This window comes from Sycon ciliatum, chromosome 1 (assembly GCF_964019385.1).
Source record: "Sycon ciliatum chromosome 1, ocSycCili1.1, whole genome shotgun sequence".
NCBI lineage: Eukaryota > Metazoa > Porifera > Calcarea > Leucosolenida > Sycettidae > Sycon > Sycon ciliatum.
Genome location: NC_088643.1, coordinates 54,561,341 through 54,585,463, shown reverse-complemented (window position 1 = coordinate 54,585,463; position 24,123 = coordinate 54,561,341). Strand labels below are relative to the sequence as shown.

At 45.9% G+C, this 24,123-nt stretch overlaps 1 protein-coding gene across 1 annotated transcript in view; it reads right to left on the bottom strand.

The window, feature by feature from the left end:
* Positions 1 to 24,123, bottom strand: part of LOC135831088 (uncharacterized) — a 134,630-nt gene that overhangs the window by 75,544 nt on the left and 34,963 nt on the right. Inside the window, exons 41-76 of the mRNA XM_065343344.1 lie at positions 23,781 to 23,843; positions 21,433 to 21,501; positions 20,938 to 21,018; positions 20,145 to 20,254; positions 19,818 to 19,979; positions 19,383 to 19,497; positions 18,932 to 19,003; positions 18,321 to 18,389; positions 17,933 to 18,007; positions 16,848 to 16,919; positions 16,593 to 16,664; positions 16,326 to 16,400; positions 15,760 to 15,831; positions 14,993 to 15,067; positions 14,693 to 14,764; positions 13,826 to 13,915; positions 13,452 to 13,520; positions 13,042 to 13,116; positions 11,030 to 11,098; positions 10,599 to 10,676; positions 10,100 to 10,171; positions 9,867 to 9,932; positions 9,557 to 9,625; positions 8,757 to 8,831; positions 8,134 to 8,208; positions 7,417 to 7,497; positions 5,566 to 5,634; positions 5,052 to 5,132; positions 3,767 to 3,900; positions 3,343 to 3,513; positions 2,488 to 2,757; positions 1,987 to 2,089; positions 1,621 to 1,695; positions 1,340 to 1,411; positions 901 to 969; positions 515 to 577 (exon numbers count right to left, since the gene is read on the bottom strand). Coding sequence (XP_065199416.1) covers positions 515 to 577; positions 901 to 969; positions 1,340 to 1,411; positions 1,621 to 1,695; positions 1,987 to 2,089; positions 2,488 to 2,757; positions 3,343 to 3,513; positions 3,767 to 3,900; positions 5,052 to 5,132; positions 5,566 to 5,634; positions 7,417 to 7,497; positions 8,134 to 8,208; positions 8,757 to 8,831; positions 9,557 to 9,625; positions 9,867 to 9,932; positions 10,100 to 10,171; positions 10,599 to 10,676; positions 11,030 to 11,098; positions 13,042 to 13,116; positions 13,452 to 13,520; positions 13,826 to 13,915; positions 14,693 to 14,764; positions 14,993 to 15,067; positions 15,760 to 15,831; positions 16,326 to 16,400; positions 16,593 to 16,664; positions 16,848 to 16,919; positions 17,933 to 18,007; positions 18,321 to 18,389; positions 18,932 to 19,003; positions 19,383 to 19,497; positions 19,818 to 19,979; positions 20,145 to 20,254; positions 20,938 to 21,018; positions 21,433 to 21,501; positions 23,781 to 23,843 — 3,180 coding nt within the window. The remainder of the gene's footprint in view (positions 1 to 514; positions 578 to 900; positions 970 to 1,339; positions 1,412 to 1,620; positions 1,696 to 1,986; positions 2,090 to 2,487; positions 2,758 to 3,342; positions 3,514 to 3,766; positions 3,901 to 5,051; positions 5,133 to 5,565; positions 5,635 to 7,416; positions 7,498 to 8,133; positions 8,209 to 8,756; positions 8,832 to 9,556; positions 9,626 to 9,866; positions 9,933 to 10,099; positions 10,172 to 10,598; positions 10,677 to 11,029; positions 11,099 to 13,041; positions 13,117 to 13,451; positions 13,521 to 13,825; positions 13,916 to 14,692; positions 14,765 to 14,992; positions 15,068 to 15,759; positions 15,832 to 16,325; positions 16,401 to 16,592; positions 16,665 to 16,847; positions 16,920 to 17,932; positions 18,008 to 18,320; positions 18,390 to 18,931; positions 19,004 to 19,382; positions 19,498 to 19,817; positions 19,980 to 20,144; positions 20,255 to 20,937; positions 21,019 to 21,432; positions 21,502 to 23,780; positions 23,844 to 24,123) is intronic.

The window sequence follows — 24,123 nt, the reverse complement described above, 5'->3', positions numbered from 1 at the left end:
GGAGAAAACAACACCCATGTACAACCACACATGCATGCACACACATGCACATCCACACATGCATGCACACATACACATACACTCCCACACACACCCACACATGCATGTATGCACACACACACACACACAGACATGCACACACACACACACACACATGCACATAGCCACGCATGCACGCAAGCAGCGGGCACGCACACACACATGCATGCACACATACACATACACATACACTCCCACGCACACACACACACACACACACACACACACACACACACACACACACACACACACACACATGCACATAGCCACGCACGTATGCAAGCAGCGGGCACGCACACACACACACACAACGATAGTTGGTGCATGTACATGCAACGCCTTACTTGGTAATGTTTAAGTATTTGATTATTCTTGGACTGGAAACCCTTGACGTGGTCAGCCAAACATCTTCTTACTATAATGCTGTCAGAACTTGACATCGGACACTGCATTAGAAACTAGGTACTAGACTCACAGCTCCGTAAGTGGTAAGTCCTCTCCAAAGTTGACTGTTACCAACATATTATTGGACACATTTCTGCAGAACAACACAGGGATGAGCGCACAAGCACATACTTGAGAACCCGTAATCAACAATAATTTTCCTTTACAGGTTTTCAATACATCTACACGTTAAAGATGACAACGAAGAGCAATTTGAGTGCAACATATAATGATAGCCCAGGAGAGAGGAATAGCGGATACGAAGAACCAACCATTCAAGAATAGAAAACTCGTTCGCATAAGTATTGCCCAAACTACACAAATCTTCCCAGTGAGCACATAATTGTATGGTTATTGTGTGTTTGCCAATCATCTCCAACCTTCATTCTCCTGCAATATTAGTGCGCTGTGACTCACAGATATCTGAGCGATGGCGTGAAAAGACCAGATCCTGGGAAAATCCAAAGCAGGTTGCCAGATAAATCCCTGTGTATGTCGGAGTAGTGAAGTAAGAGGGAAATGATGGACAACACATTCAATGTACAGCTTTCTAGGAGACAAGCAACTGATCCCTACGACAAAAACAACAAACTTTAACCCCACCATCAAAACTTTACTCAGAAGGAAGAAATTCACAATATAGTTCTTGAACATTCTTGCAGACGACTTAGCATACCCTGCAGATAGAAAATTCCGTCTACGAAACAAGGTGTTTGGATTTGAAATGCCAAAGCAACGCATAGATAAGTGACCGACTCTTTCTTGCACATCCAGCAACACAATGTATAGATGGACACATTCATGAAGACACACAGGGAGAGGGAGCTGGCAACTGGATGGTACAGAAATCACTTACAGTCTTTTCAATGCTGTCAAGTATGAGAACGTTCCTCCCTGGATATGTGTGAGCTTATTGTGGGACAAATCGCTACAGCAGAAGAACAGAGAACAATCATCAAACAGATAGCAAGTGCCGGCAAAACCTTAGTGCAGCTAAGACAAAGAAAGTGTGTCTAGAGCACCCAGCAGACTATGCACACCGAAAAGAGGACTCTAATCCCAAATTAGCCAGGTAAAGTAGCACTCACAGAACCCAGCAACACGGGACCACTGGAAATCAGAACATGCAAAACTCACATTTCAGTTAGTTGTGACAGTGTAGCAGGGAAATCAGCCACAACCAGCTGCTTGATTGAATTGCCTGAAAGTAACCTAGGTACAAAGAGAACAAGAAATAAAGCAAAAGCCAGTGTCAGTGCCTAGCAGAGATGACTGTGCAAACAATATTACTCTACAGCTGCTAGGTGATCTGCTTGCTAACCAACAATTCCAGCTTTGCAATTCCTTTCCCTAGTCGTACACCACTCCTGTTCATATTGCAGAGGAACATAATACCAGCCACTCATACCCTGTTCCGGACAGAAAGGCACACTGGGTACTTGTGCCATGGACAAAAGTTCTGGTTAGGAGGGGTGTACACGCCGACCTGAAGAGACTACTCACAGTTTGGATGTGGTAACGGGAAAGCCATGTGGCATCACAGTCAAATTGCTGCACGTCACGGTGCCATCCGGATTGCCGCAGTTGCAGCCAGAGAAGTCACAGGCTACAGGAACACAAATCCAGGAAGAGAGAAAGAAAGAGGAAGAGAGAGACAGAGAGTGCTGGCTTTCGGATCCAGTGTTTGTATGGACCCATGCATGGTTTTCCTTCACAGCATAGCAACACATCTGTCGGTAGTGACTGGCCTGGGTCCTCCCGATCAGGGACCCACTTCTGGTACAGAAAAGTCACACCTAAGTGTGCGACATGAGGGGCCCACCCACCACCTCCTATACTTCACCATAGGCAGAGTGGATCCAAAAGTTGGTGTGTTTTGTTAGATCCTGCCTTCTGACGACTTCTGACATCATCGTTTTCAAGCCCTTACAGTCCGGTTAAACCAAACAGCATTGATAGTGGTTCACCTTCTATACTATAGACTGATCCAACTCCCTAACTTACCTCTGGGTGCAAAGACTGCAATAGAACTGTTCCCTCCACATGTAGTGTTACCACAAGACTGTGTACAGAGGAGCTCACTCGTTGAGCCGAGGTGATCATAGTTGTGTAGGCAGGCACATGATATGCGATTGCCAGCATCTATGAAGGATCCTGACAGGTATAAGCCCATAGCACTGCAGCTTGCTATGCAAGATTGGATTGTTCCGGACGTCGGCGTAGTCGTCAACTCAAAATCAGCTGATACATTTGCAGCATAGCATCCAAACCGTACTGCATAACAATAGAAAGACAGACACATTGACGTGACAATGGAACGTAACACAGGTGGAATGTCAGTAGTTTAAAAAGTGCTAATGACGACTGCATGACTGAAAACTAAAACGGATTTAAGACCCATTCCCTCAGGCACGTTCTCAAGGCATAGGCTACCAAGTGTTCAGATTTCCCTCATCCACGTTCCAAGGCACGGGATTAGTTACAAATGGAAACCATGAACATAGTATTATAGGTTAGAGAGTGATGCATTCTGATTTACTAACCTAGTCGTGTCTCACTTACACGCATGTGCATGCAGACACTCACACGTCGCTTGCTAGCATTTCACTGCTTGCCAATGTCACAGGCTGCTACCAATGACTGCATGCTGTATCAACTTTTCCTTGCCCATTCATGTCCTACTCTCATGCAGTCCATCATCGCCGTAGTGTTTTAGTACAGTGCACTGATCAAGAAACATACATGTCAGCTTGTGCTCGAAACAGAAAGCACTTCATACCATTATAACAAATGGTACCTCCAAGTGATACATTTACTCTCGACTAGTATATAAGCAGCAACCCGATATGTGTCACTTACTGACAGTGAACTCTTGACAAGCTCTTCCAGCCCAATGCGTTCGGCACTGACACTGTCCACCACGCAGCATACACGGAGCACTGGAGTCGGGACGATACGCGTAGGCGTCTACTTGATCGTTGCAAGCACACGTCTGGTTACAGTCCAAGCCCCAGGTTGTGTTGCCACATGCTAAACAACACGTCAGATTTTGTTCAAAACAAAAGAAGAAAAAACATGGCAAATTATCGTTGACCCGTTGCAGTCACGTATCATCTTCATTATTGTGAGTGACAGGCATACGAGGGCTGAGTTGGGAAGTGGAGTGTGTCATGACAGGCCAACTCGCCCATAAACTAAACAGCCTATAACACAATGCACTCTGGAGACAGTCCTACAGGCACAGCAAGTTGGACAAGACCTACAATAGGAGAAGTGACCTCACCGCAATCAGGTATAAGGCGATTGACGACGGTAATAAGCCGACCACCAGACGTGATGGTGTTTTGCACGGTCTGTGAGCGTGTGTTAGCAGCATCATTCAGGCAACTTCCATTCAAGTAATTGCCATAGCTTGTTCTATCGGACAGCACCAAAACACCATTATGCACAGTTACCTGAGTGACAAAATAACTCATAAAGGTCAATGTCTGTGACAGCAGCACCATGCCAGCTGAAAAGGACAGCGGAAAAGGAGTGCGATAGACAAACGTCCTGGAACAAACGCTGACAGTATCAATAGAGGAGAGCATTCACTGGATAATTGTAACTGACAAAGCACGATCAGATGCTCGAGCTAGCCCCGGCATAACATTGGCACATTTTCACTCACAAAGCGACTGTTCAGTACATGGGGTAGTGGTCTACCAGAGCAATCACACTCACCACCGTGGTGGTTTTCCAGAAATGAGTAGAAGCAAAAAACCACACTCGCAGCCACAGAACAGATAAATAGCCGAAAAACATCTAAATACATCAAAGAACCGCCAGCAAGCGGGAGAAAAGGCCGTGAAATCAAGTGAAACAGCATGGCCAGTGGTGAGCATGGGTGACTGGGCAGCAGGGGAGCGCCTGAAAAACAATGACTCCCTACATTCCTAGCCGCGACCGCTCAACCGGGCTAGAGGAAAAACACGCCTTTCGGCCAAAAAACCTTTCTATTTTCATTAATTCCTGCCCCGCTGCCAGTCAGACCCAAGAATAGAGATAGCAAGGAATGGTATGTAATAACCGGTGTATGTCATAATCATAAGCCACACACATAGGCATAGATTGTCAAGAAGAACAGCGGACGACTCCCATGAGACCAGGGTGGGTGGGCGGGCAACTTCAACTACCACGAGGAAAAACAAAGACCACGATGGCAGGTTCAACGGAGTTGCGCAGAACAAGAGCAAATGCACGAAAATATTTGTGAGTGAAAAATACGTTTTTTGCACTCTTTCGCTACGCTCAGCCGTGAAAAAACAAAACTATTATACGATAACTTACAAGCATACAGTACTCCCGCATAGGTAACAAAATGTACCGATGCACTTTGATGTTGCTACAGTCCTGGGTAGCTCAGATTTATTTGCAATTCAATGACCGATAGTTAGTACAGTGCAATGAGATCTCTGTAACAACAGACCAACTTCATAGGAAACAACTTCGAACAAGGTTCAAACCGTTGGACTCTTGTTATCACCCTCTTTGAAAAGAGGGCGACTCGCATGCCGCTAGTGTCTTACATTATAATGTCAGAAGAGGTTTTAGAAAAAAGGCTCTGGAACAAGGTGGTGTCATACGTGATGTTGTTGTAGCTGAAGTCACTGGAGAGTAGATGTACACAAGACAACAGAACAACAGAGAAAAGTGAAGTATATCATACAAGTTAGCAGTTATTTGGGAACTTGTGGCCTGGCACGAGGGTACCATGGATGCAGCTAATGGGATATCGGTCTTTGACCACTTGGTGGTGGGTCTGATCTACTCACCTCCCACCGTTTAGGCGCTGCATCTGCGCCTTTGATCCTAGAGGGTGGTGGTGTTCCCACGACGGATGCGGAAAACTGGGCTTCCAGCCGAGTCTCACGCGAGCCGTGAAATTTATTTATTTTATTTTTAGCATGGTAAAAAGCCATGCATAGTAGATAGTAGTGAGTCAGTGACCGATGCAATCCTCCGTAACACAAGTACTAATACGTTCAAAGAAACAAGCTATTAAAGTTCAAAAACAGAAAGTCTGTAAAGCTCTGCACATACAATTCGTTAATGTTTGAGTCCGCTGCAATGACATTCCTCAGAGTTTGAAGGTGATTTCCTTTCAGGTTTCTGCAGAGAGCAAGAGAAAGACATACATGTGCCTCCATTTTCAAACAAATCCGAAAAAAGGAAATAATAGGCAATGGGTTTAAGCACGTGGACCAAGTCGTTTGCACACAAAAGTCGGCACGCGACGGTCACTGCAACACTGCCTAGTGCACAGTGAACGGAGAGCCATTGACATTGCCATACGATTAGGATCTATGCACAGCAAATGGTTGCAACATGCTTGTTTGATATAGTAATATCGGGTGCTTGTGTAGGTCCAGGCTAGAAAGCAACCGGAATTTTTAACCCTTTAAGAGCCGCCCCATACTTGAATGCGTCGTAAACGACGCATTCAAATGCAAAACTTCAAAAGATCGTAACTCAGTCCAATCTCGCTCAAATCCAGTGATCGAAATATCCAGGGCGAAGAGAAAACTCTCACCTGTCAGGAGAAACAATCCGCGAAGCGCTGCGAGCAACGGTTCCTGAGATAAATCACTCGTAAGTTGAGCCGCGATCGCGGCAATTTCAAAAGCGCGTAGTGCGACTTTAGTATTGAGAATTTTGAGACTTTTCGTCACGCTGGTTTACTCGATTTTGCACGGGTTTCACTGTTGATATTGTCAAGAGTACACAGCGAAAAAATTGGAACTCCACGATCGAGCAAAATGAAATATCTGGAGCGGGACGCAATTGGACGCATTTGGGGCATTTTTCGTGCTGTCGCTGCGATCTAGCGCTGGATAGACGGTGTGCTGGCTATCATGATCAACCTCATTCTCTTTCTCTCGCGGAGACCTTTCCAGGAAGCCCTAGATTGTGAGGATTGAGTGAGTAGAACTGAAGCTATGATCCAAGGAACACGAAAAAATGCAGAATTTTGAAAATTTCCTGTGGCTCTTAACCCTTTGTATACGGACTGTAGAACTTTCGATCCCCTGGGATCGAAACTTTTCAAAATTTCAATCGATCGTAACTCAGTCGTTCCTGGGTTATATCCGAAAACTAAAATATGTAGGTCAAAGAGAAAACTCCCAGCTGTCCAGTGAAACAATCACTGAAGCGCTCCAATGTGTGGTTCCAGAGTTACAAAGCTCGAAAGTCGAATCGCGGCAAATGTCGCTCAATAGCCGCTCACGCAAATTTGAATGAGGGATTTCCCCATCATTCTGGGCATGCAGTGACGTAGAAACACGTTCAAAATGGTGAACGGACTCATGGCAGTTTGTGAATTTTTTTGAAGTAACAGTTAGTTGTTACGAGCAAGGAGAGCGAAATGGCTGATGCAAGAAGACTTCTGTCGGAATATTGGTGTTGCAGCTAAGACGCTAGGCTGTAGCGCTGGCGTTTTGACATTCGTGGTGGCAAGCGTGGGCTCAATGTGTTCCTCTTGCAGCGAGCTTTCCAGGAAGCCCAAGATTGAAAAAGTCGTCAAAAGGAGACTAAAGTTATGACCCAGATAGTTATAGAATTTGAGGTGAGTCAAGATCAAATTCAGTCTGTGTACATTTTTTCAGTACATAAAGGGTTAAATTCACGTAATACTTCATGGCCAGTGTACATGCATTGCGTAACCCAAAAGAACACAATAAGACCGAAGAGGTTGATCACGAGAATGGGAACACAGTAAGCCTAAAGCGGACATCCCCACCCGTTCCTCAGCAGCCAAGGTTACTGAAGTCTTCGGTAACCAATATCATCCGTTGCAAATACATGCGCACTAAAACATGATACAGTAGCAGTGTAGAACAACGTACAATGCAGCACATTCCCCTGCACATTGCTTGTCTTCACTGAACTTACAGTGTATCGATGAAAGGGTTAAAGGCAAGCACCGATGCAAAGTTGAATGTGGGGTCGACAAGCTGATTGTACGACAGATCTCTGGAAAACAGCAAGCATAGGGCACACAGGACAGGGTTTACACCTGCTTATACGGACAAAGCAAAGACATCCTGATGGTGCTGTCCCACACCTTGCCATTGACTTCAATACACAAACCGCGATGCCTACAAAAAGTACGATGGTCACTACCTTTTTCATGAAACAATCCCATGATATCGTTCTTGTTGGCAGAGTGAAAGAGTACATGCACTGTGTAAGACGTGCCCGGTGCGAGTGTAATGAACATACATATTACTCACCAGATGTGCTTTTTCTGCTGGCGGTAGAGATCAGAGCTCATTTTCTACAGTGCATACCATAAGCTTCAGCCATTGAACTACTATCCGTGCAAATATAATCAGAACTACTAGTTTTCAATAACCAATGTCGGACTTGCCGTAATACAAGTGCCGTGAGATTCTGGAAGTTAGTCTCATCACTATTGCGTGGACCCTTGGCAGGTGAAACAAGCACGGCAGTAATTCCCGCTGGGGTTGACAGTGAAGAGCAAAGAAAGCATGCACATTTCCCCAACCCCTAATCAACTGCTATACAGATATATCATGGTCCCAGGGTCCCTGTTGTGCAGCAGCTTGGCAGTGGAAACAGAACTGCAATGTACGGTTGTGCACTTACAATGTCCAGAGCTGTGTGTAAAGAGAGAGCTGTCTCAGATCAGAGAATGACTTGATCAAGTTGTGACTCAGATACCTGAAAGCAGCAACAAAGAATTGGTAACATGTTACCATGCAGAATGCAAACTCAGGTTAGCACAGAAACACAACACCATGTGAGGCCCCTGTGGATGCCGGCAAAGCTCGTGACAGGGAAAGGTTGGCCTGCCTCGCACCAAGTCCGTCATGGTAGTATCCTAACCGTAACAAATGACATTGTACTGACTACACAACACCACACACAGAAAAAGCTAACGACTCGTGTGATTTCATTCTTGAACTAATGCCCGAGTTGCAGACGGTCCGACCACATTAGATACTGTACACATTCCGGACTACCTACTATCATGCTAAGTGAAATCCAGAGTCAATAAGCTAGCACGCAGCACAGCACCTGGCGCAAGTTGGATCACCACATGCAAATGTCACTGGTCAATGCTATAACAAAACAGACGTGCTACTGACAAAACAAACGTGTTTACTGACAAAACAAACGTGTTACTGACAAAACAAACGTGTTACTGACAAAACAAACGTGTTACTGACAAAACAAACGAGTTACTGACAAAACTACTGCTAACTTACAGTGATGTTAAACCTGGCATCGCCGAGCTGGAAGTGGTCAAGCCGAAGGAGGTAAACATGTTGTATGACACATTCCTATGGAATAAGACAACACAATCAGTGTATCAAATCCCAGTTTGAAGAAGTCAAAAGCTAGCTCATATGTACCGTATTTTTCGGAGTATAGTGCGCACCTTTGTATAACGCGCACCCCCAATCTTCGTTGGGGGTGCGCACTTCAATCTTCATTGAAGTACATGCATTTCATATTCGGAGCATAGTGCGCACCTGCGATTTAGGGCCTAAAATAGCACATTTAAAGTGCGCACTATACTCCGAAAAATACGGTAGCATCATTTTCGTGACGGAGTTCATAAAATAGAGCGCATGTATCAGAATTGCTCCATGTTATGTAACTGCACAAACTTATCCTCCCTACAGTAGTGATTTGCATGTTGTGTCGACTGGAGTATGAGTATGAGTGTGAGTATGAGTATGAGTGAGTCAGCCCTGAACGCATTGTGGTGATGTGCCAGTTGTGAGCTAACGGGCAAGTATCCCGTTTTTGACTATACGAAGAGTTGAGCAGGAAATACCTCTTGCCACCCAAGAGCTCCACCACACATACATGTATGTCTTTTCGAACTGAGGAGTGAGGGGTCGTTGTATGATCACAACGAAAAAGAACAGAGAAGCAAAATGCTCCGTTCTAGCAGAATGCCTGCCAGGTCTTTGCCACAGGAGCATAACACCCTCAATACGCCCCTGCTGAGGCATTGAGACTATTCTGGCAGCTGTTAGCACCTTCACAAAGTCCTTACAATGTTATCAAAGTAGTTGTGTTCAGGTTTATGTCGCTCCAATTTGATAGCCTATTGCGACTGATGTCACTGAAATAACAGACAAAAAATAGGTCAAATGTTAGAAAGACACATAGAGGTTATGCGACTACATCATCAACTGAGATGCTTTGGCAAAGGCGTAGCACAGCGCTGCACCAAGTCTTGCACTATCGACTCACACTGCATGCACAGTGCCCATTAGAAAATCAACTGACTCACGATGCATACTTAGCGGGTATTAGCATCTTCAGAAAGAAAAGATCTTAATTGGGTATCTTAGGATACTCACAGGTAGTTCAGTGTCAGGTCCTTCAAGCTATCTCTCATGCTGGATATTCTATTCCCGGCCAGTGAACTGCAGAGTAAACACAAGACAAGGAGGCAAGGCACAAGCAGGTGTGATATAATAACACCATATTGCAAGGAGTTACCACGATTCATATCTTAGCTGGTCAATACAGAACAGAAGAAAATAGAGTGACAGACAAACAAGTGCATATAAAACAGAAGCTGGGATCTTACAGCTTATTAACATTCCGGACAGCCTGGAATGTGGCCGAGGTCGGGGATGAAATTCTGTTGTCATCCAAATATCTGTTGAGGCAAAAGAAGAGGCATGAAACAACAGTAATGGATGATATTGTACCTTAACTCTGACATACAAACGGACAGTCACATGCAAGAACAGAGAGTACACTACAGCTCTAGCCCAGTTTTCCGAATACATCCATCATCGAGACGTGTGAGTCGCTTTCTGGGTACATTGCACTTTGTTTGTCTTATCTGTCTTGTCGAATTTGCACACGTATGCAGTCGTACATACTCGCACACACAGACACAATATCAAGTTGCAGACACTTCACATGATCACAATCAATGGAAGACAAAAAGTCGAGGCAACTCATGCCCTGCGAAATTCAGAGCACATAATGCAGATAACAACATGCTGGCAAAACGTAAATCATAATAATATATTGGTACACATAATAGTATATTGGTACACTTGTGTGAAGACACATACAGGGTAGTGGTTCCTCTACCAGGGGGCAGGAATGTCTCCCGTGTTGGCAGTCGATTGATTCGGTTGCTTCGAGCGCTCCTGGTTGATTGTACACACACAATAAATCACAAATGCTCGAGCTATGGTGTAGCCGTCATCCAACAGCCCTTATGTAATGCCATGTATCCGTGACAAGTATGAACACTCCCCCCCCCCCCCACACACACACACTCACCTCCCCCCCCCCCCCCCCTCCCCCCCCCCAAACACACAGCCACACACACACCACCACCCCCCCCCCCCCCCACCCCCCCCCCACACACACACCACCCCCACAACTACCACTAAAAAGCACACACACACATTCCCCAGTACCAATATCTATAGGATAACTCATGGCAATACTGATGATACTGAAGCCGGACTCTTTTTCCTTCAGGTAGTATACTTACAAATAGGACAGATGGCTGCCATTGAACATGAAATCAGACAGGAACGTCAGTGCGTTGTTATCCAGCTCACTGCCATAGACAGAGCACAGAAAGGCAACACCCGCAAGCATTGGGCTCGGTCTGTCAGACCTCTCAGACCTCTGCTTCGCTATGGGTGGAAATCACAGCCCTGGCTTGCACTATAGTACTCGTATTGCATGCTCAACACGACATTCTACAGCACGCACAATAGTTCTCACATGAAGATATGTGTTGACAGCACCAAAAGCATCCCCTGCATGCCCACTGCCTCGGTTCAATACCAGTACTGGTACTACAGTACTGGTACTACACACCATTCATGCAGTCAGCAGGGGCGTAGCTGCCTCTCCCCCCTTCAGGGGGGGGGGGGGGGGGGGGGGGTGCAGTGCCGCATACATGTACACATGTAGGATGGCTAGTGCATGTCATTCACGGTTTCATGGTCACTATGTACATGCTGAACCTACATGTAGGTCAAAACATTTACTGGGGTTAGCGAGGTCAGACGCGTGACCAGTTCACGGACTTCGCTTGTCGCGCTTGGACCATCCCCGGCCCATTGAAAATCGATGATGTCATGGCACATAGGTTTTTACTCGATTTTTCGATTTTTACGGGAGGCATCAAAACTGACCTGCGTTTGAACTTCGCTTGTGCAGTCTCCTTGCTCTTTTTGGGCGATTTCAAGTTTCTAGTCCTTTGGTAAGGATATGGAGCAATGCCTCCACCCGTTCGCGCGGCGTCCAGACGTTTCTCTGTCGACGCGCTGTCTCTCGCTTTTTGCCAATATTCGAGGGCGGGTTTCGGTCCTTGCGCCTCTTGTTACGCCTTAGGTTGTTGCTGCATCGTGTTCAGCGCCCCCTAATCCTTCGGACTACCAAGTTTCATTGGCGTAACAAGAGGCGCACCGACGTTATGGCTCCCGACTGGTGTCACTGTCCAGCAAGGAGGATTGCTTTGGGAAGGCATGTGCACCAATCTAAAAAGCAACAGAAGCAAGCCAATCGCCATCAATCCGATTAAACTTCGCTTGCGTCTGGTGTGCAGCATTTTGTATCTATTCAGAAGCTTGTTGGTGATGAAGGTAAGGAGATGGCTACTTCAGTCCCGGTCCCAGGTACTGTTTCGGAAAGCTATGTCTTTCTTACAAAGTTTTGTCCAATTGTATGCATCATTTCAGAAATGGAAACTATTTCCAAATTTCCAATGCTGTCAGTGTTACTCAATCAAGGCAACACTACAAATAGTTGTCAGCCAAACATAACCTGTGTGAGAGAGAAAGTGAGGAACGTTCACTTTCACACAGACCATGTCTCTAACAAAGTCTCTCTACTGTACTACTCCAGAACAAACAATACGTTCGAGCACAATTGTGTTTTCAAATTCCTGATCGTCTGCAGAAACTTGTCTTGAGAAAGCGCTTCTTCCGACATCATCCATCAACAGCAGCCACCGCTCCCGTTGCCACCAACTCGTCATTGGATCCCAAATATCTTACCATCACCGGTTCACAGCAAATAGTACATGCACTGGCGATCCTTGAAGACAATTGCACATTTCCCTTCTCTGCAGCTAGGAACAAACATTTTCTCTTCAGAAAGTAATAGTTTTCGGCTCGAGTGCTGCATGCACGCAGCGGTGCCGCTAGCCGCTAGCATAGCGAAGTACACGCACGTGACACGCAAGATTACATCATGCACTCTCCGTCGCGACTTGGGACCCGAGTGCCGGGTGCCATTTTTCGAGCTCCCACGCGTACATTCGTCGCGACAAAAAAATCACGTAGTCGGGCTCCTTTCAACACCCATAACTCTCTTCCAGTTGATCTAACCCAGCCCAAATTTTAGATTTGAACGCCTGAAGCTCTAAGCTTTCCGTAGATACCCAATTCGATAGGGTTTTCCAAAATTTAATTTTCGCCTGACCTCGCTACTGGGGTGCACATGCCCCCCCCCCCCCATGCCATAGTCCGAACGGAGCAAAGAACTCACATGTGATTCACATGAGATAGTACAAAGGTACTGTTCTCCAATTCTTCCGAGGACAGTCTGTTGTGAGACAAATACCTGTAATTAACAACATTTCCGCACAACAAAATCAAAAAGTTAAACCTCGGCGGATCACTAAATTTCGTAATTGACAACAACTATCGGACAAAAATGATCAACAATGGAAACTGTGGTTATAACCTGGGAATCACACTAGTGTTGACCCCCTGCATTACATTGGAAGGTGACTGGCCATAACGGACAGTATTTAGATGATACTGGACACGCCTCACTAACTGCGAATCAGGACAATTGTCAAAACAATACAGGCACAACAGACACACACAAAAACATGCAAGTAACATGTTGCACGACGACAGGTTGATGCTGGGGTATTCACACAGAGCACTTACACCTTCTTAATCCGTTCACTGGCAAAGACTCTCTTTCCCAGCCTGGATATCTGGTTACTGCTCAAGTCACTGCAAGCAACAGCATACAAACGACCAGAATGAATCATAGAATGGAAGAGGAGGGGGAGGAGGGGAGGACGTCCAAGTCGCTCAGAGAACAATGCAATGAAAAATGACTATTCCATCTACTTCAAGTACCATCCTTCAAAACCTCAAAATCTTGATGCCTTTTCTCCATGAGCACAGCTAGAAAATACACTTTTAAAATAGATGGGCAAGTTAGCACGTCCAGGTGTGCCTCTGGAATTCTGTGAACGTCTTCTTGCATAATTGTAGTAGCATAAAACAGTGGCTGTGTGGTGATAGAAGCTTACACACTCAGTACGTAGACGGAGGCACTTCCCATCAGGATATCGTCAAACAAGCCATCGTCAAGTCGAGTCAGGTTGTTTTGATTCAAATTGCTGCACAGAAAACAGGGACACGCAAGTGCAAAAGCAGGGGGTGACACTGCTGATCGAGCAAGTGCAGCTTTAGCTGAGTTAACCAGCCATGTTTCAATGGTTAAAACGGAGATAATAGGGACACAGAAAGTGCTATGGCCTACATGATGATGCGCACAAGCACATTGTAGAATATGGTTGTCAGATTACTAAAAGTACTGTTAGGTACCTCCTCCCGTACGTTCTACAACCTTTTCCAAGCTGGCCTGCATTCACCTCATACTACGTCGTACTCACCTTTTCTCTCCTTTTGTCACCTTTTGTTCCGTTGGCCTGGGTAGCTACTTGCGCGCCCATATTTGCCATAGCTACCCAGGCCCTTTATCTTGCTGCCCTAACTCGATCTCTCTCTCTCTCTCTCTCTCTGTCTCTCTCTCTCTCTCTTCCACAATGTAGTTGTTTCGTTCGTCTTTGTCTCCGTCTCTTCGTCTATCATAAATGTCTTCCCCACTACCTGTTCCCGTTGTCCGTTGTGTCTGGGGAGTATGATTCCTTTTCGTACTCAACAGTACTAAAAGGTCATTGATGACATATGGTGGCATTGATATCATTGCAACAACCCCATCTAAATGTGGGTGGTGAGACCAAACAAGTCGCGAAGTATTAGCTAGGAAACCACCACCCAATCACTCCGTACCTTTATCGTAAAACCCTAGTCTGAACTGGAACATGTTAACAAGCGGGAAGCGCAGCACACAGCACACAGCACACAGCACAGTTATAGTAGACGAGACTCACATGATGTAGGTGCTTCTTAGGCCAGTGAAAGTACCTTGCTTCAGCTGAGTAATACCACAGTTTGTCAATGTTCTTCAGAGGACAACACACAGAGAAAGAGCATAGCGAGTATAAAATCCATGCGTTTGGCCAACTAAGGGAACATAGCACGAGTTTCTGTTACATTTCTATCACTGGAAACACGGTTTTCCAGGTAGACATTGTAAAATTCTCACAGAATGGATGCACAGCCACAAACGCGGTCACAACTTCACATCATGTAAGGGAACTACAGAGAACGCTGCACACCATTCGACTTACAGTGAGATCAGATTGGATAGGCTTCTGAAGGTGTATGGCAACAAGTTACCACCGATTCTGTTTCCACTCATTGACCTAGAGACAAAACATAGAACGATCTCAAGCTGGAGACAGACAAGAAACACTTTGCACAGAGTGACAAGTATGGCTTGCAAAGGGCGGCGTAGCAAAACAATCACGGTGATCACCAATGGTCTCTTATTGGCGATGGTGCCATCGTGAGAATAAAGAATTTCAAATGGTTCTTAAGTCTTCACTTTGCTAGTTGATAGAATGCCAACCAGTTATACACAGCGAGTCAGCTGTATTCGTGTCCATGGTTTGATTGCATACACAAGGACACACACACAGACACACACACATACATGTACTCCAGCAGAGCTGCACACAAGCATGATGGAGAATAACGCTAAATCTCCAGCTAAGAGTTTCATGGCTATACCGATTTGTCAAGTGGCAAACAAACACTCTAGGACAACACCCTTAGACCATAATTATTAGAGCACCATTCTTTCTGCTTCGCTGTAACTACTTCCTTTGCAGAAGTAGTCTCGTGCCATTGGGCAAACAAACTTCAGACAACTAATCTAGCAATATTTTGATCAGTACTGTAATACAGCCCAAATTCTGTGTGAAGAAAGATGTGACATCAGTCCACGCATACACATGTACATGTATACGAGCGCTCGTACATAAACATTTCCTTGACTAACATGGGGATACAGTGCATACATACACATTGCCTGGACTATCATGGGAGTACCTACAGTGTGTAGAGACTGGTCAGATTCACAAACGCGTTGACATCAATACTGCTGATGTGGTTGTTGTCCAGTGCCCTTCACATGTACACGACAATACAGCACAGAAATGTAGCACACAGGACACCGCATGGGGCATCGCTGGTCCCCTTTTTAGGGAGGCAGGGGGGGGGGGGGGGGGGAGCGTGCACGACCGCATATGTGTAGGATAGCTGGTGCATGTCATTCATGGTCAACATGTGCATGCTGAACGTAGGTCAAAGTTTTTAGGGAGGGGGGTGCACGGTACCCCCCCCCCCCCCCTCCCCGTGCTCCATGCGGGCTACATGCCTGACACCAATGTGGCATATAGCGTCGAGCTTCTATTTCTTAGTACAATGCTGTCTCAAATGAGTGAAAGCTTGTTCCTGCTAAGTGAATACTCTCTAGTCCACCCACAGTCCCTACATAGGAAACTTTATAAAAGACTTTGAATTCACTACAATTCATTATCAGACAATTTCAATCACCATTCTTGTTGTCGAATGGATACAGAAGATGAGGTTCTCTTTGAAAGTTTACAAAAATCTTACAAGTTATACAAGGTACTCCCCGCAGCACCAAAAGTCCCAGGTGTCAGCATAGTTAAGTTGTTATCTTCCAGAATTCTGCATAGAACGTTAACATCAGATACAACAAACAGGAAAGGAACATCAAGAGGTCACCATGACTGGGACGAGGCCTTCAAAGTGATAGACTGGCAGTTTTGTGCACTTATAGCCGTTCTGTGTGTTCCCTCACCTTTCAGCATCAACAATGGGATACAAACCAGCACATATGTCACTATACTTTCCACTTACAACCTCAAGTAATCTCCAAGAGCAGAAAAGCTACCATCCTCTATTGATGAAATGCCACAGCCTTTCATATTCCTGAAAAAAAGAGACAGATGTCGAGAGAGAAAAAGGACATCAACGCCCAGGTCAAGGCAGCTACTGCAGGCTGCAGCAAGGGAATACATGGATAATGTCATTGCAGCTGCTTCACTTGGTGTGCTGCTCGCAACTTCATTTCATAGGAATGCTGGCATACAACACAAGCACAAGGTGACCTACACCTTGCTAAGTCGGGAGTTATTAGAGAACAATCTTGATGGAACCGATCCCAGTGGGTTTGAGCCTAGATCCCTGCAGAACACAGAAGCAAAAATGGAAGAAAAAGAGGTGTATGCCATGCAAAAAAGGAGCCACTTGTCACATCTACTTCCTCTGGAAACAAAAACTTCGTGACCGTGAGCCACCTCTCAATTCTGGTAAATGTCTTCCACAGCCCCAGCACCAGGCACAAAAACGTTAAGTCCAACAAGAGATCAGAATCCTTCACGGTTCAACGAAGAGATCAAGAAGCAAAGCAAACAAGACTACCAGAGCAGCATATACAGTCCGACCTCGCATAACCGCACACATCCGTTTTCCACAAAAATATCCAGATAGATGAGGGAACCGGATAATAGAACACAAATACTGTATGTATGTATGCATTGCATGTGCTGTAAATCGGTAACCAACGATTTTCTTCCGGATGGCGAGGGATCCGGATAAAGGAGGATCGGATAAGCGTGGTCTGACTGTACCACACATGGGTAGCTTAATTAAGCAGCATACGTGTGCTCGGTTACAACTCCTCTCAGGTGTCCACACAGCAAATTGGGGGAATAAAATAGTAACACTTTACTCAGGGTCTGCACTGACCATAGCAGTTCCTTTTGGCAAGAATCGCAAGATAGTTCTTTTTCCACAGATTTCTTTTCATAAGTTTAAAAAAAGAGAAAGGGCCAATAAGTTACTAGTTATGACAAACAGTCCACCAACGTAACGCGTAACGAGAAAATATACAGTCAGATAGTGCTACAACAAGGCACAAAACTGACAAGGATATTGAGACATTTCTTTCTCTCTGTCTCCTTTTCCAAGTAGTTTACCCTGGGTCGGTTACTTGGATATCAAGCGCTTCCTTTTCATTGGATCTGTTCAGTCTGGTCAGCTTGCGAATTCAAATATACACAACCAGTACCTCATGGAGGCCCTATATTATTCATACACAGCACAGAATAAGAAAAGGAGCATGCATTCGTAGTAATGTGCAAACCTAGATACCGTAATTATGTTCTTGCACTACATACAAAATGTTTTCAACTCACAGTTGTAACAGAGAAGCCGGAAACAACTTTGAAGAATTCAGAGCTGGACCAGTAAGGCGGTTTCCAGCCAGGCTTCTGAAAATCAAACAAGAAACCAAAGGCAAGAACGCCATCGTGAAGTCACGTGAGGTCTGTATGCTCCCTGTAATTGTTTTCAGAAAGACACGTACACCATTACTTGATTCAACCTTTCGTGCATGTTCTGGTTTCAACTGAATTCGCTCCTACACGCATTTACAAGTTCACCACTTCATGACATTATCGACTCTCCTTTTGACAATAGTTTTAAAGCCAGGCATGAGATCACACCGCCGCAGAAAACTAATTGGCAACAGCTTCACAACGCCGACATCACTCAAGATCCATAACTAGACCTGGCTACACTCACAGAATGAAGAGGTTGGTGCGATCAAAAGCACCTTCCTCAATCCGAGAAATATGATTGTTTTGAATCGAGCTACGAGAGCACCACAGAGAGAAACATGACAGAGTTATAAGAAGTCAAGGATGGTATGATGTAAGCGGGGAAATCACACGGCAACATACACATACAAGTAGTGTGCTGATGAATGAGGAATGATCTCCAATTGCTGTGCACCAGAACTATGCACCAAACAACCGATACTTTGGTTCACCATGCTACTTAATAAACACAGGGACACCAAAAACACCCATTGCCCCCAAATGGGATCACCCTTCGCAAAATACACATCCTGCGCTGCCATTGAGCTGTACAGTCCAGAGAGATCCGACTACTGCATATACCATTCGGCAGTACACGATAGTTGAGCATTCAAGCAGTAGTGGCACTTTCTCAATGAGCCGCTCAACAGACTCAGCTTCAACAACACATTACGCAAAACACTGCATGCAGCTCAGTGATTCGAGAACAGTGGGGGGGGGGGGGGTAACTCTATGGATATCTATCGAGATGGATCTGTCATTGCTACCGACTCTGGATTACATCATAGTTCTAAACATTGTATGGCAGCTACTCACAGGTCGAATAGAAACTGCAGGTGCGCAAAGTCAGCAACAGTCAGATTGACAATGGCATTTCCGTCCAGTGATCTGGAAGTCACAACAAGGATGTACACATCAGATGCATCAACAATTCGGTTTCGAGTTGCAAATATCAGTAGTCTCGGGCGCGTCAACTGCACCCTTGAGGTATAATTATTATGCATAGCGGAATTTTGTAGGAACGTTTTTCACCAAGACATCAGAACGAATCAGGTAAGCAAAGGTTTGGTGTTTTAGGAATGGTAAAGGTGGAATTTCCACAACAGGCAAGTCTCACTTTGATATTCACCTGTGGAAGCTCAAGATACAATTGTGGAATAGTTTCAAACGCGTTTGCTCTTGCAGACTGTGTGAGCGCACTGGCAAGGGTGACGCACAACGTAGAATGTGATACGAAAGTAACCGCAGGCTAGTCTAGTGTACGTACAATGATGATGTGAACGGACTAATCAGCGGTGGCAGTGTTGTCAGGCCTTGGTTGTGGCATACCGTCCGGATCAAGTGGTTGCCTGCAGCCGAACAGTTACAGTCTTTAGGACACTCTGCATGAAAACAAGAAAGTGAAGTGCATGATGGGGTTAGGCACAATGGTCCCAAGCACTGCGTGCGTATCAGGAGATAGGATTATCAACAGACTACACACGTACAAACAAACATAGTTGGTGACCAAGGGAGCCACTATTTCATCTCCAACTTAGGCAAAGGTCATCACATACGACGTGCACGACCATGTTCAGTGGGCAGACTCTGTGCTTTTCTGAAGAACTGATTTCAAGTATTCATGGCAATCACCAGACGTACCTAACTTGACTAAACACCTTGCACTACCAGCAAGCATTGCCCTGGTACACTGATAGCTCACCTGTGCGTAGGTTGAGGCTGCAGTTGAGCAGAGCATAGTCCTGAATGCACTGGCAAATGCCGTATATCGGCGTGCACCTGACAGTGGTGTTGACTTGACACTCGCACGGCATGCCGCACTCCAGTCCGTATGTGAACAATCCTTGACTGTTGAACGAGCATGCTAAACAAACGATGAACAAACGCAATAGAAGATGTCCAGCCATGCAGGTCTAAACAGCACAAGCTATAGATACCCAGCAGTGTGTGCCACATTGATTTTTATCAGATTGCATTCTTGCCCTAAGTCGATGCGGGAACTTATCTTCAAAGTAGATGGTTCACTCACCGCATCCTGTAGTCGCATCTGGATTGGTGGCGTTTGTGTCGTTCTTCCAATTGAAGTCGTCGGCCAAGCTCTTCAGGCATGAACAGTTGAAATAGTTTCCATTGCAACTCCTAGAAACGAGGAAAGCAGGCAGTGGAGAGAGAGAGAGAGAGAGAGAGAGAGAGAGAGAGAGAGAGAGAGAGAGAGAGAGAGAGAGAGAGAGAGAGAGAGAGAGAGAGAGAGAGAGAGAGAGAGAGAGAGAGAGAGAGAGAGAGAGAGAGAGAGAGAGAGAGAGAGAAAGAGATAGAGATAGAGAGAGAGAGAGAGAGAGAGAGAGAGAGAGAGAGAGAGAGAGAGAGAGAGAGAGAGAGAGAGAGAGAGAGAGAGAGAGAGAGAGAGAGAGGGAGAGAGAGAGAGAGAGAGAGAGAGAGAGAGAGAGAGAGAGAGAGAGAGAGAGAGAGAGAGAGAGAGAGAGAGAGAGAGAGAGAGAGAGAGAGAAGAGAGAGAGAGAGAGAGAGAGAGAGAGAGAGAGAGAGAGAGAGAGAGAGGGAGAGAGAGAGGAGAGAGAGAGAGAGAGAGAGAGAGAGAGAGAGAGAGAGAGAGAGAGAGAGAGAGAGAGAGAGAGAGAGAGAGAGAGAGAGAGAGAGAGAGAGAGGAGAGAGAGAGAGAGAGAGAGAGAGAGAGAGAGAGAGAGAGAGAGAGAGAGAGAGAGAGAGAGAGAGAGAGAGACAGAGAGAGAGAGCATTGAGGAGCGTGACCTGCAGTCACTGTACATGTACTCAATGTGACCAGTGCATGAGTGCATGATACTTACAGGCCGGATGCATTCAGGCTCCGCGCTCCACGGATCAATGCAGGAAAGTTGAAGCTGCCAAGACGATTGTTGCTGATATCTCTGAGAATGGTTCAACACAAACATCAAGAAAACAAAACAAAAATCGCTGTCATATCACTAGGTGCAAACATGCGTATATAATGAGGTAGTGCAGTGAGAAAAGAACACAACCATTCATTCAGGTTTTGACAACGTCCACCCCAAACTTCTGTCACAACATGTAGGCGAGCATAATCACATACCACGCACATACGGTAGTATCCAATGGTCAGAATTAACTTCCCAACTCTTCATTGAAATGCTGCCTACACTCGCATGACTGTCAAATGAAGGACTTCCTCGCGGCCAGTTAGTACAACATACATGGCTCTGACTAGAGAGCACTTATAACTCAAGATATCCAAATATCACATTCACAGAAATCTTCCAAATTCGGAAATGCTTGCCTTCAAACAGCCAAAAGCATATTCTTACAATCTCTCCAAAGCAGGTGCTGTAGGCAGCATAAGATAGGCATTCGTCACATTGTTGTTCTGAACATATCTGCACCGGAGAACACAATAATAATTTTGGCAAATGTTGGGAAAGAGTGTTTTCCACAACACAGCATACGGGCTTTGTGAAATATGCTACTATGCCAGTAGCTCATCGAGACCGACACAAGCAGTAGAACTGTTTCACATCTATCACATGACCAAACAGGGCAGCCATGTTGGTTCCAACGCCACTCAACCCATACATCTGCGGGTCACATGACGTCGGCCATGTTGGTTCCACTGTGCACATGCCCTGATCACTATCTACACACATGACTGTAGTCACATGACAAAGATGCTCAGCTGAACCGCACGATAGCAAAAGCAGTCCTATGGTTCTTCTGTCACCAGTGGTGACTCTTCCTGGATTGTGAATGTGGAAATCACACCCGCACATAGTAGTAGTAGTACAGTAAAACCTGTCAAGGCGACCACCTGTCCTAGAAGACCACCTGTCCTAGAAGACCACCTGTCCTAGAAGACCACCTGTCCTAGAAGACCACCTGTCCTAGAAGACCACCTGTCCTAGAAGACCACCTGTCCTAGAAGACCACCTGTCCTAGAAGACCACCTGTCCTAGAAGACCACCTGTCCTAGAAGACCACTGAAACCAGGACCGAGGGATGCTACTTCCAGTCAAATGAACCTGGAAAAGGAGACCACCTGGTAACAGAGACCACGTTTTGAAGGTCCCATGAGCGGTCGTCTTAGACAGGTTCCACTGCAGTAGTATTTATTATTCCCGTAGCTATGCAGAAGACGTTACTTCAGTAACGTCTGGCGCTAGCCAGGGTCCACACAGCTTTAATTTGGTGTTTGTTTGTTTGTTTGTTTGTTTGTTTGTTTGTTTGTGTCACGCCTGGCGCTATCCCGTACCTGTCCCGTACCGTATCGCACAGCTGGCCATTTGCTGGCTCCCGTATCTATCCCGTACCGTACCGTACCATCAAACACAGCTGGCTACAAAGAGCTGGCCACAATATTATGTACATGTATACGACTCCCTGTGTGTTGCATATGTGCTTGAAGGGGACGGTTGCACTTTTTGTAGCTCCGTTTTATCTGAGTTTTCAGTCGTTCCTCTTACTAGTCTTGCCAAGGGGGTGGCTCTGGGTCCACCAGAGTTGCCCCTGGCGTATTTCTGAATTTGCTGGGGCGAGGGTTCCGCGACGCGGTCGCCAAGGCAGTGTCTTTTCAGTCACGATCGTTGTCGTCCTCGTCTCTCCATTCGCGGTGGTGTAGCTGACCCCCGAATGGTTTCAAACTGCGAAGCTCGGAGGAGTACAATGGTGGCAGAGGCATGAGCTGTGAGTGGAGACGGTTGCTGGAGATGGATGGTGATGCAGGGAGAAGAGTTACGCTGCCTGACGCCGGGTGGGAAATTGTTTGAACCTGCAATTTCAGTTCGAGCGCGGTGGACTTCTAGACGATATGTCCTCATGGCTGTTTTTCAACGCTTGGCCTATCGCTGGTATCCCTGCGTGGGATGTTCTTCCAGTGGAGTCCAGGTGTGGGACTTCGGGTGCCCACACTCCATCACCTGGTTGATTGTTTCGGAACTTCAAAAATTATTATTGTTTCCTATTTTGTGCGCATCTCTTGTCATCTCTCTTTTCTATACGTCGCACACCAGATGTACTACTATCGCCGTCTTTCTCTTGCTTTCTCTCCCTGCTTGCTGTTTTTTCTGTTTCTGTTGCCACTGTCCCTCATCATACCCATGCTTGGGTGGTGGGCGGCGTGACCCGTTAGGGTAGCTACCAATACAGTACGACTCCCTGATGTATAGAGAGACTTTCTGGAAAGAAATAGGGAGACGAGGAGGAAATGAAATTAGAATGGATGTTAGTTGCCGAATAGGTGATAGGATGCGTCAGTAAAAACATGCTTTGGAAGAGAGATCCCGTCGTCTCCAAAATAGGCGTGAACGGGCGAGTCAGCGCCGGTCACAGGAAACGTAGGCAGAGTGATCCCGTCGACTCCAGAACGCGCGTGCTCGGCAGAGTCAGCGCCTTCCCAGGAAACATTTCCATCAGTTCCCACAACATGCACGATGAGCTAAGTAACAAAGCATAGCGTAGGGCCCTGAGCTTCCAAGCTCTCTCGTTTTACTAGGGCAATGCCCACAGCACATGCAGCCCAGCACTCAACGATTTCTGTATTCACATTGGTTCATCTATTGCTAACAGCCACGGATCCTTTACTCCCTATGCTTTCCAACGCTCTGCATGAAATGACTGCAGTGAAGAAAGAAAAAACTTCATTGGCATGAGCTATTACACCTACAATTCTTTCAAGGCAGAACCTGAAGTTATGCTCAATGCTTCCAGTCGATTATTCGCCAGATTTCTACAGCAAAACAGATCACAACAGCAAGCGGAGAGAAACATAATCGAGCTTAAAGACAAGGTTCAGCATGCATCTATGAGACATCACCCAACATATGCTAGGAAATACCTTCGACAGACAAGGACCTACTCCATTGGACACGCACAAACGAACAGGCACCGCGATTCTCCCATCAACAGTGCCCTCACCCTCTACAATTCACTCCCTATCGACATCACAACCCAACACCGTAGAAATTCTATTTGAAACAATGCATCCAGTCTTCTTTTGAGCAGTACCT